Source organism: Phascolarctos cinereus, unplaced genomic scaffold (assembly GCF_003287225.1).
Source record: "Phascolarctos cinereus isolate Bilbo 61053 unplaced genomic scaffold, phaCin_HiC Scaffold_726;HRSCAF=1367, whole genome shotgun sequence".
NCBI lineage: Eukaryota > Metazoa > Chordata > Mammalia > Diprotodontia > Phascolarctidae > Phascolarctos > Phascolarctos cinereus.
In genome coordinates this window covers 42,132,811-42,149,444 of record NW_027556098.1, presented here as the reverse complement: position 1 = coordinate 42,149,444, position 16,634 = coordinate 42,132,811, and the positions used below count along the sequence as shown (strand labels likewise).

At 34.9% G+C, this 16,634-nt stretch overlaps 1 protein-coding gene across 4 annotated transcripts in view; it reads right to left on the bottom strand.

The window, feature by feature from the left end:
- Positions 1–16,634, bottom strand: part of BRWD1 (bromodomain and WD repeat domain containing 1) — a 170,796-nt gene that overhangs the window by 124,604 nt on the left and 29,558 nt on the right. For 3 of the 4 annotated variants that reach the window (XM_020973839.2, XM_020973838.2, XM_078146491.1), the window contains exons 5-10: positions 15,919–16,069; positions 12,113–12,211; positions 9,316–9,476; positions 7,328–7,549; positions 647–747; positions 39–109 (exon numbers count right to left, since the gene is read on the bottom strand). In XM_020973839.2, the coding sequence (XP_020829498.1) occupies positions 39–109; positions 647–747; positions 7,328–7,549; positions 9,316–9,476; positions 12,113–12,211; positions 15,919–16,069 (805 nt within the window). The remainder of the gene's footprint in view (positions 1–38; positions 110–646; positions 748–7,327; positions 7,550–9,315; positions 9,477–12,112; positions 12,212–15,918; positions 16,070–16,634) is intronic. The other variant, XM_078146490.1, reaches the window with a different exon arrangement.

The following is a 16,634-nucleotide window of genomic DNA, read 5'->3' as shown; positions in this document are numbered from 1 at the left end:
AAGTTAACAAAAAAGTATATTAAAATAAGTTACCTTACCAACACTAAAAGACGAACAAAGCATTTGAACCCCTGGTCTAGGTTTTTCAGTGAATTTCAAAGGACGATTACTTTTAAAAAATAAAAATGTTAAAAAATTAAATTAGCACACTGATATTTACTATCATAACTTTAATATGCTTAAATAAAAATGGGCTCTAAAAGTATTTCCTTCTAAAACAATACAATTGTATGTGCCAACAAAGTTTCCTAACATTAAGTCTACAGAAAAGGCCATTTAATTTGGTATAGGCAGTGTATGAAAGGACAAAACTGAAATTTTAGAATTTTGGAATTAATAGAAGGGCACCCATACGGTCCCACTTACAACTATCTCCAATCAATTAGGACAATATCATGGAATCATCAGACCATAGATTTAGTGCTGGAAAGGATCTTACAGGCCATCAAATCCAATTCCCTCATTTTATAGATGAGGAAACTGAAGGGCTTCTACTAACGTGTCCACAGTCACAACTCTTAGTGTCTGAGGCAGGATTTGAATTTGAGATTTCTAAACATCAAGTCCAGCACTCTATCTTGCTTCTTGTGGCAATATTAATGAGGAAAAAATTGATGTATAGTCATCTTTTAACTAAGGCACAAACCTGAATTTCATGGAATTTAAGTCCCACTGCCAAAAGCAAACTGTCCCATCCGCACCGGTAGACACCATGTATCTCTCAGAGCCATTAGCCTTTGGACTAAACTAAAATAGACAACAACACACGCATTCAGTTTCTATAACTTCATTACTCGGAAAAAAAAAAAAGAAAGCAGCAACTTCATTATAACTTATTTTGGAAGACAGATTAACTTTTCAAAGCTGAACTCAAATGAAATTCCACAAGGAAATAAGCTCTTAAGAGTTTTTATCTTTGTAGCCCTAATGCCTACCATACACACTGCCTTGAATACAGCAAGTGCTTAATAAATGTTGGAAGAATTGAAGCTTTAATACCAATCAACAAAAAAGTCAAATATTGTTGAAAGGACGCTTAAAAATAAAGCAAAACCCAAATACAGATAAAATTCAAAATGTAATGACCACTACCTAGAAAAACACACACAACCTCAAGCTTTCCTGTTATGCTAATCTTTTTTACAAATTCCCCCACAAACTAATCTTATACAACATAGTGAGCTTCTGCTGTCTGCAGCAGAAAAGATAAGAACAAAAGATTGGGCACTGACTTAGCGGATTGTATCCTTGTTCTTTTATTCGGGCATGAAACTGAAATACTTGCTATCAGTAATATGCACCAGAATTGTGTCTCTGATACCTATAAAACACCAAATTGAATATTGAGTGTCTACTTCAGGACTGGAATTATGGTAAACATAAGAGAATGCCAAAGTACAATAATATATGACACTTTAACTATGTAGAGTTTATAATCTAATTGGAAAGGTTAAATACTTATAAAAACGATAAGATAATAAAATGCCAATTGTGCAGCCTAGACACTGGGTACAAAAAAGAGAAAAAGTTAATGTGGGATGGAAAGAAAATTCCACAGGACAGAAGAGATTTCAGCTGGGGCTTACAGGAAAAATAAGCTATGAATAAAAGGAAGAAAGGGAGGAGAGCAATACAAATACAAAGGACTGAACAGGTAAAAACTAGAAATTAGTGTGGTAGAGATAGTAATGAAACCTGCCTGACTAGAATGAAGGGAAGGTTTATATTGGAAAATAGTTAGAAATAAGCTTGAAGAGAGAATAGGCCACATTTTGGAAGACGTTGAAAACTAGGCAGAGGAGTTTGAACCTGATGCATTAGGCAATAAAAAGTTATCATACTCTTGAAAAGCAGAATAAGTTGAAGGCAATGTTTTAAAATATTCAGCTGGTAGCAATGCATACTAATGAACAAATATTCACATGAATCTGTGCTCTCATTGATTTGGATGTTCTCTCAAATGATGCCAATCACAACCTATGTAGGCCATCCTACTTTGTATAACTGTTGTCCATGTCCTGCCACAGATTTGCCACAGGGTGTCCACCCAACATGTTAGAAGGCTTCTTTGTTTTCTCCTAGAACCAAAGAAGCTCTCAGAAAGTACACCTTGTCCTGAACTCTGGACTAAGTCATCTTCTTTTTCTACCATAATTTCCCTGATGACATCCTCTGCTCCTGTTCTTCTGTGAAGTTGCTTATTTGGTATATGCTATAGCTTGCTCATAACCTATGATATGCTTCTACACTTTATTATGTGACACTTACTTTTAACTCTTCAAACACTGTTGAATTCCATGTCTCACAGCCATATAACAATAGCAGGAGAATACAAGTATTAAGATGATGGGTTTTGTTTCTGGGAAAAGGTTGGAATTATTAAGGGAGTTTTGCAATTTTCTGAAAGCAATCCAGTCAGTTTTCATCTCTCTGTTTAATTATGGACCATTTGAACTATCTGTTCTAGATACATGACAGCCTCTATAGGTTGTCCAGAAAACCGTATCATAATATAGGCAACAAACATTCTTCCATCACTTAAGTTTTTTTCTTTTTTAAAGGTGGACGGATGGTAAAGCCAAACTCTTTTGAATGGTTATAGATCTAAGACACTTTGCAGATGTTCTCACTATGCTGGAACCAACAAAATGTCACTTGCAAAAAGGAGCACCACACACAGGAAATTCCTTTTCAGGTTGGACTCTGTTCCTGGATCTCCTCCATCGACACTGAAGAACATTTGGCAAGCACAGGTCAGAGGCTCACTGAATAAAGTTCTCTTTGCTCATAGCTTTCAAAGAATCTGGAATGATTTTGACGTGTGGCTGGAACACCAATGGAATTAAGCCTTTAAGGTGTAATATTGTTTTACTAATTTAACTAATTAATGGTCAATAAACATTAATTAAGCATCTAATATGTGCCAGGCATTGTGCTAAGTACAGGCATACAAATAAGGACAATCTCTGTCTCTTCATGAAGCTTACAATGTAATGGGAAAAGACAAAACACAAAAGGAAGCTGAAAAGAGTATGCAGGGGAAGGTGGTACCATCAGAAGTTACTGGTACCCAGCACAGGGGCATGTTGTTTGTGGAGTCAAAATCAAGCAGAGTAGTTGACAGTAAATGAAGAGTAAGCAGAAAAACTCTGAACCCACTATAAAGAGAAGTGTGGGGAGAAGAGGCAATTGAGGGTGCTGAGGTACTTAGTATTAAAACTGAATCAATCACGATGATGATTAGACATGAAGTAAAAAACTTATCTTGGGGGAGAGATGATGTTCATGGAATCAAAACCAAGCAGAGCAGCTGAGAGGAAATAAGTATTTGTTAAGTGGCTATGATGTGCCAGCACTATGCTAGGTGCTAGTGATATAAAGAAAAAAAGTGAAACAAGCCTTGTACTCAAGGAGCTTACTGGTTAAATGGTTTTTTATAGTTGAATAATAAGTACAGTTGTATCCCATATTCTTTGTGTCTTTCAGTCAACTGCATGATGGCAAAGATTTCTTGAGTCCTATTATAGAAACTGACTGTTCCCTAGACCCTAGGCTGCTAGGTGGCTCAATGGCTAGAGCACTGAACCTACAGTCAGGAAAACCTGAGTTCAAATTCGGCCTCAGACATTCACTAGTCGTTGTGATCCTAGGCAAATCAGTTAATCTGTCTGCCTTAATACACTGGAGTGTATAAAGATACTCCAGCATCTTTGCCAAGAAAACCTCCATGGTCAGTATTAATGTGCTATGCACCATGGGGTCAGAAAGAGTTGAACACAATTGAACAATAACAATCAATACCCTAAACAAACATTTCCAATGCATGTGCCGATGAGTCTCAGATATTTTGAACTAATGAAAAAATAGGCATATAGACCAATATAATCATTGTTTTCCCTTGGTTGTCTTTCTTTTTCAGTTTATATAAAATCCAAGAATTTTTTCAATTCCTTTGGGGTCTTTCCTTCTTGAAAAAGTTACAGGGTAAAGAAGGGTGATGCAATAGCGAGAGGACGAGGGGCTAAACCCACCTCTGAAATGTAGAATACGTATAACTGTGAGGAGGTCATTTCCTTCTCTTCCTACACACACCTCAGTTTCCCTCATCTGTTAAATGAGGGGGTTGGACTAAATGGCCCGAGGTCCCTTCGAGGTCTAACTCTATGATCATAGGATCTTATTAATCAATTGCTTAATACTCTCAAAACTGTCACGTCCAGCATAGTTCTTATTTATGCACATATGGTCTAATTGAGGTACTTTCCCCATCTTTGTTCTCTCACCATTTCTACCTAGTCTGTGGACACATCTGAAACTATAATGTTAGAGTCAAAGTATGAGCTTCACAGATTTTTTCAACTTCTCCTCTGTTTGCTATTCTACTTTAATTTTCATCCATAAATGCTAAATGAGGGCTTCTTCAAAAGGCATTTCCTAAATGTCTCTCTTTTGTAAAATTACTTTGGATTTACATAAAGGTAGGAAGGGTAGTAATGATAAAAATGAAGAACATAAGCAACTACAGGATTTGTAGGCAACTGAAGGTACATTTTCATCAAATGACAGGGCATTCAATTCTAGCATGGAAGTTCTTCATTTGGAATATGAAGAAATTAGAATAGATGGCCTCCAAATTCACTTAAATCTCTAACTATATAAATGTGAGAATGCCATTGGAGTCATGATCATTGGACTCCAGAGAATTGGACTTCCTCCTCATGAAAGGCTGAGAAACAGCCACTGATCCCCACTGTCTACAGAAGTAAATTGTTAAGTCCAGTCCTCTCTTAACTTGCTCTTTTCCTTGTCCTTCTTATGATGCCCATTTCTTACAGAGAGAAATGACAATAGAAGACTAAGGGCAAGAATCTTCCTTCTCACTTCAGGAGCAGACAATAGAAACTTACGGTAGAAACACATGGTTTGCACCTGTGCTTGCATACCACTTTACAGTGGAATTAAAGGACACTGTTCCTAAACTCAAATCTTCCGATTCAAAGTTAAAGGATTATGACCTCCCTAGGACAATAAATGGAGTTAGCATATTCTTCAATAATTTAGTCTCTTAGTAGGTAAAGGGAGTTTTCCAGGTTAGCATCAGCTCTGTGAGTTGTTTCACGGGTACCCCCAAATTGGACAGCTTCAAAGTTAGAGTTTCAGGATTGACCTTCTCTTGAGAAAAGAGGATACCAGGATGCAGCATACATTTTTGGATGAAAAAAAAGAGGATCAGGATCATCTACACAGCCCCTAAACAGGATCTTCCTTGATTAGTAAAGCATTAGAGAAAGAAAAGGATCACCTATATAGTCTCTGTGTGGTGTCCTACTTGGGAGAGCAAAGCAAAAAAGTTACTTGGATATCTGCAGGTCTGATGGGAAGGGGATTCTTGTTTCAGCAGCTCCTAAAGTATGTTTACTTCTAGAAGAGTCTAAAACAGAAAGTGACTGTATATAACCCAACTCTTTGGGAGAGAGAGATTTCACTAAATTGTAACCCACTGGCAACAATTTCAGTTCCCTTCAGAAAAAGCTAATTTGAGTGCCTGATATATTTTAGCATTAACTCAGGTGTGAGTCCTCTAAATCTAGTGTTTCAGTGAAAGTGAAATAAAACGTATCTGGCGCCAACCTATACAGGAATTATGGGACCTGTGACCAGTATCTGGAGAAAGCTAGACATAAGCTATATCATGGGGCCAATTAGAAACTTCCCTAGAATACTCAAAATAGGGTGGATGAGCCAAAGAAAAATAATGATTTCTTTGAGGTAAAGGCCCCCAAAATGGTCTCAGTCTGTGTGAACTCAGTCTTTGGAGGTCTCAAGATTGAATTAATTTTATAAATAGCTTGACTTACTTCTCTACTTACATTCTTTGTATCCACACAGGACAATATGAGCTACTTGAGGAAAGGTACTAATTCGTTATTGTCTATGTACCCCTGGCACATTGCCACATTAGGTACTTAAACAATTGCTGACTCATTGAATTTTAAACTCTTATCATACCACCATGCATATGTGTCAATTGACAAGGTAGACATCATGGGAAGTGAGAATTGGGATTAAAATATAAATGCAAGAGCCTTCAAAGATGTGCTCCTCCCCCAAAAGTATAAACTTTTCAGTGATTAAAGTGGTACTCCCTGAGAGCAAGCAAAAACATTTTACTAATATTCTTTGACTTAAATGAAAATGATTTCTGTCATTTAAAAGCATAATTCTTTCCTACAAAAAATAGGAATAAACTCTATACTTCTTTAGAGGAAAATCTATCTTGGTCACTTTAGAAAATAAAATGTGAACCTTCCAAAGAAAATGTCTGAAAAATAATTCAAATTGTCAGAGTCACCAGGATTTAGAATAGTAAGAGTCTATGCCAGTCCCCTCATCTTATAGACACATTAATAGACTTGTTTAAAGTCTCATAGGTAAGAAGCGGCAGAGCCCTGATTTGGAAACAGGCTCCTCTGACTCCTGTTCTCTTCTTTCCACAATTCCATACCACCTGCCATGGATCCAATAAACACCACTATCATGACCCCTTCCAGACTTAGGGTTAAAAAACATTTAATCATTGACACCAATCTAATCAATTGTGTGTCAAAGTTTTTTGAGGAAGTTTTCCAACAACTTTTTCAAATCCAGAAGATTTAAAGTAGAAAAAAAATATTACTTTTGAAATAGGATCAGACTTGATTGACCTCAAAGCACTGAAATATACCTCAATAAAACCCGGGCATAATTTCTTATGTGTCAACTCTACATAAGGTATTTGGTTACCCATCCTGTGCCACCCTTCTCAATCATGAGTTAATTTCCTCAATAATAAAACTCCCAATTTTCAGAAAGATTTAAATTCTTAAAGTAATGAGAAAACTTAAAAAATGCTTACTGAACTAAAAGGGGGTGGGTGACAAAACAGAAAAAACATTTAACCATTCACCTGACTTTTATCTATTAATTTTCTTTTTAATTTTATTTATACATTTATTCAATTTTAATTTTATTATATGTGTGTATGTATAATAAAATTTAAAATGAATAAATTTATGTACAATAAATGTATATAAATAAGTAAAAAACAAATTCAATTTAATATACACACATATGAAAATTTATTCATTCAACAAGCATTTAATTAATCTCTACTATGTGCCATGCACTGAGCTATGTGCTGGGAATACAAACATAAAAAAAAGAAAGAGCCCCTGCCCTAACAGAGCACATACTTTCACATCCCTGCTGGATTATAAAAGCATCACATTCAACTACTATGCTCATGCGGAAACAGACATAATACAAAAACAAAGACATTCAATTTTACCTGCAAAGATGTAATTGAGCCAGTGTGTCCCTGAAGCACAGCAACTGGGGCACAAGTTCTCAAGCACCACACTCTAATTATTTTATCACAACTTCCTGCAGCAATCATAGTATTTTCATAGTTCACAGCCATATCAGAAATTTCTGCAGAATGGCCTCTTAATGTGGCCAACAATCTGCCATTATGTGTAGACCATATCTTTACCAAGCAATCATCTGAACCCTAAAAAAAAAAAGCCCCCGAAGTAAATGTATCAATTCAAATTAGCAAATTAAGTTAAGTCATTAAAAAAACTAATTTTTTATAAAATTAAATATGTAATTATCTCTCTCCCCCAACCTCTTAAAATGTAACTGCCTCTCAAAACAGCATGTCAAATAATGAAACTTTAATATCACTGAATAGATAAAGGTCACTAGAGCCACGATATTTTCCTTCTACATGGTCCATAGCTCTTCAGAGATTCTGGGTCAATAGTGACGGAATTGAAGGCATCGGGTAAATGCCAGCGGTAAAAGTGTGGTAACTGAGTAAAACCACACTGACTCTACCTTATGACTCAATTTTGGAGCTAGCTCAGCTTCTTTTCTATTCAGTTATGGGTCCAGTTCAAATTCTGTCCTATGAGGAAACCTTATTGCATTGTTTGAGCCTAGGCCTGTTTGGCTACCTCTGTCTGCCGTCTAAAGACCTTTAAAGACCTATGTTATGCTGACCAGAAAGCTGGGCAGATCCAAAGACTGATGCAAAGGGTTTTCTCACAATTTTATGTCTCACGTAACCCATATGTCTTACTGTACCTATACTGACCAATCAGTTATTGTTTCCATGTTTCTTTAATTGTTCATAGACACTTGGGGAGAAGTAGAACACCTCTCTGAATCCAGGGAATTGCACCTGCTCATTCTCCCCTTCCCAACTTGGAAAATCCCTAATATTTCATCTAATTAGAAATCAGATTACCTAATATTGTATTATTTTCTTACTTGATTAATCGTTTTTAATGCATAAAGTCTCTCTCCTCCTGTATTCAGGGTCCAGACCTAAGCTGAGTAGGTCTGGTCCCACTTCGTTAGACAACTGGCATATACTGCTTAATAAACTGATATTCTTGGAAGACTGAACCGTTGTTTCTTCAGTCATTTTATCATTCACCCACCACAACATCCAGCATGGGATGTAACATAAATAGGTCAAATCTTATTGTTAGCATAATGTTACCAAAATATTCCAAGTCCTAAGCCAAGAGTTTTTCATCATTTTTGTGTGACTCATTTGGCACAGGAATGAAACCCATGAACCCATTCTCAGTATAATATGTGCTACCTACATTCATAATGGAAGGGGAAACTAAATTTCAGTTAGAAGTTAGTTAAAATGAAAATATAAGTGTTCTCCATCTAAGTCTATGGATTCTCTGAAATTTGTCCACTCTGTACCCCACTTCTTTTGGATAATGGATGGCAAGTTCCAGTAAAACTAAAGAATTCCAAGTTTGTTTTTAATAAGATTTGATCCACATTTTGCAGACTGAAATCGAGTGGCTAAGTCTTGCTTTAAAGGTTATAAAGTTCATCTCCCTAGACTTCAGTAACTTCATCAGTTTAAAAAAAAGGTGCTGCTATATTTTTATTTATCTGAAGGTAGGAACTAGATGATCAATATCTTAAATTTCCTTTCTGTTACAAAATGAATAACTCATCAAAAAAATAAACAGCCCCTTCACTTTAATTAGTCCACTAATCTCTAATTTAGAGCATCAGCCACTTTTGTTCCCTAAAATTCAATCCAAAGTAATTTTTTAAAAGCATCAGATATACCTTAACTCATATATAAATATGCCCACTTCAGTTTTCCTTTAAAGACCCGGAAAGTTTAATTAACAGAATTCCAAACTGTTGTATCCAATTAAAAATTTTTTTCTTGCCCTTCTCAATTAGTAAATTTTTAATAGAAGGTAAGACATTAAGTTTACAATATTAACTCACAGTAAAGATCCTGTGCCCTGTCCTATCAAATGCAACACAGTAAACAGCAGAGAGATGTCCCAGAATCCTTCTGTGCATTTTTATGTGTTGGTACATACTTCCTGGAAATGCCATGCTAAATGAGGCACATCCTGTAAGTTGTTTTCCACGATTTATCTCCACTACAAAATAAAAATTAAAATGGTTAAGGGTAAGTCTTACATACAAAATTTTACTTTTAAATTCTCTTTTATTTTCAGTTCTGAATTCTGTGCCTTCCTCTACTAAGAAAGCAATAAAACAATATCCATTACACATATGAAGTAATGCAAAACAAATTTCCATGTTAGCCATTTTGAGGTGAGGAAAGGGGAGAGACAAAAAGGAGAGGGAAAAAAATATGGTTTGATTTACACTCTGATCACATCAGTTCTCTATCTGGAAGCAGACAGTGTTTCATCATGAGTCCTTTGAAAATGAGGTAGATTACTGTGTTGATCAGAGGTACCACATTTGTCACAGTTGATAATCTTTATAATATTGCTATTACTGGGTAAATTATTCTCTTACTTCTGCTCACTTTGCATCAGTTCATATAAGTTCTCAGATCTTTCTTAAACCTTCCCCACATCATTTCTTATAGCACAACAGTACCCCACCATATTTATATGCTCTTCTTTGTTCAGTCAATCCCCATCTGACGGGCACCCCTTCAGTTTCAATTCTTTGCCATCACAAAAAGAGCTGGTGTAAGTATTTTTGTAAATATGGGAACTTTTCACTTTTCTTTGATCTCTTTGGGATACAGACCTAGAAACAGTATAGCTAGGTCAAAGCGCATACAGAATTTTACAGCCCTTTGGGCAAAGTTCCAAATTATTTTCCAGAAAGGTTGGATTAGTTCACACAAACCAAACAACAGTGGAATTGTATACCTATTTTCCCACACCCCCTCTAACATTTGTCGTTTTATTTTTCTGTTAGTTTAGCCCGTCTGATGGATGTGAGGTACCTCACAGTTGGTTTAATTTACATTTCTCTAATTATTAGTGACTTAAGAGCATCTTTTCATGTAACTATTGATAACTTTGATTTCTTCCTCTGAAAACATGTCTGTTCGTATCTCAACTATTTGCCAATTGGTGAATGACTCTTATTCTTATAAATTTGGATCAGTTCCTTATATATTTGAAAAATGAAATCTCTATAAGAAAAATGTCTTGCAAAAATTTTCCTCCAGTTTCCTAATTTTCTTCTAATTTTGGCTACAATGGTTTCATTTGTGTAAAACTTTTTAATTTTATGTAATCAATATTATGCCATTTTACCTCCAGTGACGTACAAAAATTTAGGAAAAACTCAAAATTCAAATGTGGCTTCAGATACTTGACACTTACTAGCTGTGTGACCCTGGGCAAGGCACTTAACTTTGATTGCCTCATCAAAAAAGCAAAAATATCAAAATTGGGAATATTTATCTTAAAACAGTCTCCTTATTTGCACAAACTTTTCAACTTTTAAACCAGAGGCAATCAACTTTCTTTCCAACTATTATTATGTTACAAGACATAACAAATAAATAGTTCAAAAGTCACAAAAATATATTGTCCATCATAAAGCTGATTATTACTAGGGCATTAGGGTATAGTTTGGGTCTTTTTGTACTTGAAAAAAAAACAACAAAAACGTAATGACTTAGAGAACAAATGATGAAACACTTCCCCTTTCTCAGAAGATAAAAGAGAAAACTACTGACATAAAATGTTGCACATGCTGTCTGAGAGTCAAAGAGTGTTAATTTGTCTTATATAACTTTTTTTTTCTGTTACCATCAAGCAATTGAGGATTCAAAGACATACTGAATGGGCAAAACATATTTACAGTGCTAATGATGAGATCACACCTCTTATAATTGACTTTATTTTTTGTTAGAAACCTTAACATCAACAAAAATGCAATTTTCAAGTACAATACACAGCAAAGAATTTTAAAACTATATGTTAAATTTAACAACATAGGCTACCAACACCAACTTACCTGTCTGTGTCCCCCCTCTGCTCTCTTCTGGGTCTTTTAAAAAGTGTTCCATTGATACTCTTTGTTGTCTTCTTTTTTTGGCATCACTATCACTATTCTTCTACAACCCTCCTTAAGTCCCTTCCTACTTGGCCCCATTGAGGTGAAGAGGGGAGAGGCCCTTTTTATTACCAAAATAAGTACCACCAAGCAAAACAAACCCATAAATTGGCCAAGACTGACAGCACATGTCTTATCATCCCCCTTTAGTCCATCACCTCTCTGCCAAGTTATGAGAAGCGTATTCCATTATTATCCCATTTTCTACCGTGACTGATTATTGCTTTGGTCAGAGTTCTTAAGTCTTTCAAAGTTGTCTTCCTTACTTTTTTCCTCTGTTTGCCCCTCTCTTCTTAAAAAGGAAGGTAGTGAAAGTGAAGATATATGAACACTAGTAATCTGTAACTGAACTGATCTGCTCCCACTCCTCTCTCAATTTAAATCCTTTTCTCCCACTTGTTTCCCTGGTGAATTTAATGTACTTCTGTATTAAAATGTGTGTATGTATTCAACCCTCCTTTGTCTTGCTCAGATAAGAATGATCAGACTGTCCTTAAAATACCAGTTTTCAGCTATTAAAAAATTAATCTTATACTGATCTTAACATGCATATATAGATATGACACATATACACACACACACACACACACATATATATATATAAATACACACACACACACGTATGTTTATATGTATCCAAATTTATCAAGGAATTCAACACATGGCTGAAAGATAAACTTACCAAGGTTTGGTGGGGAACCATAATTTACAGGCATTTCAGGTGGTCTTCCTCTATGAAGAGCAGCAAAAGCAGAGCCCTTCCAAACTGTATTCCGGCAATCTTTAAAATGAATTTTAGATGTCAAAAAACCTTGAAAGTTATTCCTAAGAGAAAATCTTTTTATAGGTTTCCATAATATAATGTCTCATGTAATTAAAAACTTAAAAGTACTTAGAAACCAAACAGATAACTTAAAGTTTAAAAAATATGATCATAAAACATTATCAACGACGAAGCAAAGAACGGAAGATTTCAGTTTGAAAACTATTCCATTAAGTTTCCTCTTCTTATCCTTCTAGGTACAGACAGGACTTAACACTCAAGAGAAGCAATAAAAATTTGAAGCAAATAAATATTTCCTCTTAAATTATTTCTCTTAAGAAAAACTATGATGATAACAGCAGCAGCTTCAACATGAAGCAGAGGAAAGGTAAAATACAGGCTTGGTAAAATGCAAAATTTCCACTGAGGAAATATCCCAGAATGAGCAGAAAAATTATGTTTTACATAAATGGATTCATTACTGCCTCCATCATGACAAATCATGTGCAAGCTATCCTTCACAGTACTGGTACAGAGTCAAGTAATCTAATAATATAATTAACAACATCTTGGAATGTAGCCAATCTAGTAGGCTTTGAAGCAATACTCATCCAACCAATTACACTGTGTAAATGTGTAAATCAGAAGAGCCATGAAATACAATGAGCTAAAATGGAGTATTTCCAGGGCAGGAGCAAGAATAGATAAGAACCATTTACTGAGTCAGAAACAAAAGAAGCTTAACAACTCTGGAAGAGTAGGAAACAACTTTTAAAAGGTTGCAAGGTGGCTGACCAATTTGCATGAAGGAAAGCATGAAGGAAAATTTGTTATGCTTTTTTAAGCTAAAGTGCCTCAAAGGACCAAAAGGCAAAAACTATCACTATTCTACGATTACAATCATTAATTTAAAGAATTCAAATGGGCTCAAGGTAGAAAGTACTAATACTTCACTGAATTCATACAAAGAACATATTTCACTAATCTGCATATTCATCATGATTATAAAATCTTCAATTAGCTTAAAACTGAGAAGGATAACTAACACCCCAGCTTCAGGTGCTTATTTATGTGATCCTGGGCAAATCAAATCAATGAATGGCACTAAACTGAATGAGCCCTCAGGTCCCTTCCAGCTCTACAACTCTGGCAGAAATCAGTATTCAAAAAATATTTTGACAGACTGAGATAAAAGGTCAAACTTAACAAGAAGAAATTTAATGAGGATAAATATTAAATTCCTGTGTTTTTAAGGGAAATAAATAAATTGCACAAACACAAGACAGGACTTGGTTGACTAAAAATTCAGTAGTATGAGACAACTATATGACATAACTGCCAAACGATTCAGCACCATCTGAGGCTACATTACAGAAATATTGAAAAATGGAGAGGGTAATCTAACCCCACAAAGAACACACACTAGTCAGATATCTGGAACAATTACAGTTTACACACATGATCATTTGAACCCCACAAAATCTCTAAGTTAAGAGAAGTATCACAGAATCTAAGAGTTGGAAGGGACCACTGAAGTCATCTAGTCCAACCCATACCTAACCAATTTCCTCACTACACCTCAGGAGGCAGCTGATTCCATTTTGAAGTAGTTTAAATGGCTATAATCATATCCATTTTATATATATATGCACACACACACACACACACACACACACATAAAATAGCCATTATATTTGATCATAATAACAGGAAAATGAGTATTATTTATATTTTTAAGTGAGGAAATTAAGGTACAGAGAGGTAAAGTGACTTGTTCCTGTTAATATGGACAATTTAAGGAGAGGTTAAGGGACTTGTCTATAAATAGTAGAACCAAGTCTTGAACCAAGGTCTGACTCCAAATCAAGTGCTCTTTCCACTATATGTTGCCCCTTACATTTTACTAAAGATATTAAAAAAGTAGAACATGTTCTAAGCTTGCAATGTATCCAACATTACCACATCTAATACAAAATTATGTCACATAAAGATTAGTTAAAAGAACTAAGAATATTTAACCTAGAGAAGATAATAACTAAAATGGTGGTAGGGAAGGGAGTTAAAGGTTTTTGCCATTTTGGCTATTTCCATATACATATAACACACACACACACACACACAGCCAAAATAGCAAAATTTACTCATGAATGACTTTCACATAGAAGAGGGATTATACTTCCCCTTTCTCCATTAGAATTGAGATTTTGAGACGAGGGACTATCTGGTTTTTCTATTTGTATCCCCAACTGATAGTACAATACTTTCATATAAGTATGCATTTAATGCTTTATTCATTCAATGTTGCTCTAAAAGGAAAAATTAGGACTCATGTGTAGAAGTCAGAGAGAGTAAGATTTCAACAATAATTAGAGTTGACTAGAATGTGGCACAGACTATCTCACTAAAGGAATGACTGGATGGTGTTCAACCTGAAGCTGGATGCTAAATTGCTGTCAATGTATGTGAAAAGATTCAAGCGCTCCCTTCAAACATCAGGCAAAAGGTCTGGGCTAATTATTCCACATAACACTAAGATGGACATTATGCAGAATGTCTTAAAAGTCTTAGTGTAGTTTTAAGCTTTGGTAACTTCAGAAGTATAAATGCCACAAACTTACAAAAAAGTTACCTTAAAGTTTACTTATTTAAATTGCTTGTAATTTTGAATAATTAATTTTATAACAATATAGAACATCCTGTCACTATGTAATGAATGTGCAACAGCTTCTGGATGCCATTTTCTCAGACTGGTATATCAGTAGAGGTAGATCTCTTGCTTGGCCACTTGCTTTACCTCCATTTTTATCTCAGTCACCTGATCTCCATTAGACTTTTTCTTCTGTGGTCATACCAAAATTATCATATATGCATCAAAACCCCATTCTTTGGAAAACCCCAAAAGAAGTCACAAAGAATCAAACACAACTGAAAACAACTGAACAACAGTATTTATACTTCTAAATTTATTGAAGTTTCAAACTACACCAAAGACTTTTTGGATATACCAAATATACAAACATATATATAGTGACACATACACATATAAATATACAGGGTATGTCAAACAGATACAAACAAAAGCTCATAAAGTTTAACAAGCACTTTAATTTATATTCTTTCTTGTGTAATGTCTATTTAACAGCCCTAAAAACAGTTAATCAACTATTTAGTTGACTGGTAAAAGTAACTTAAGCAAAACTATGAAAAAGAATGAAGATTTTGTTCATTATACCAGAGTAGTCCTTGGGAAAGACGATCTAGTTTTGAAAAAACATACATGAGATATTAAACTTGTGGTAATGATTGGAAGATTACTTTTTTTGAAATTCTGAAATCAGGACATCGAGGTATCACATATCAAAGGATAATCAGAATATGAATACCAAGTAGAGATACTTCAATCATTTAAATTAAGCTGATGAGAAATATAGCAAGGATGCTAAATTGAGTTTAGAAAGACCTTAGAAATGTCTCTTAGAAATAAAATTTAGCTTTTATGAGCCTGACACTCTCATCTTTAACTCCTTAGATTTTATATTTAAGACAGAAAATTTTGAAGCATTAAAAAGAGCCCAATAATATTGTCATTTCAGGTTCAAACTAAAAACCAAGAATTATTTCACAATCTAGAAGTTATCATTTGCTTACAATGTTTATATTACTTCACAAGTTATACAACTTACTAAAACTATTGAATATAATCCAAAACTTTTAAAATAAGATACCTTTTGCAGTACGTAGCAAAGACTGCCTTCCTGCACCAAGCAAAGATGTAACTCTGGAAATACAGGGTGGAATTTCTTTATCCAGTATAGGGCCAATACGCTGACAGATTTGCAACAGATGATCAGGTGCCACATGTTTATTTGACAAGACCTAATTGGGATAAAAATTTAAAGGGTATAGTCTAAGTTTAGAACTTCAATATATTTGTATTTATCATGTCCCATATATAGTGTGCCAAATTCTGTCAATTCTATGAAATATCTTTCTTCAAACACTGTATTATAGTTACTCTGTACATATTTATTATGTGTGTATGTATTCCACAACAGAATGTAAGCTCCTTGAGGGAAGGGACCTGTTATTTTTGCCTTTGTATTCCCCATGCCCAACACAGTGTGTGGCACATAACTGGTACTTAATAAGTTTCTTGATTAACCAATGCCACTAAATTTCAGGCCGTATCCCTCTTAATTTGGACTACTGTAATCTAGTACCCCTATCTTGAGACTCTTTTTTTCTCAAATCTAGCTTTCACACTTAAAAAATAGGACAGATACCACTTCTCTTATCAAAAACTTTCAGTAGCTTTCCATAACTTGCCAAATAAAACTCAAAGAAATTAGCCTGGCATTCATGTCCATTCTAAATATACCTCCAATTCATTTTTCCAAGGGCAGCTGGTGGCTCAGAGCACTGGGCCTAGAGTCAAGAAGAC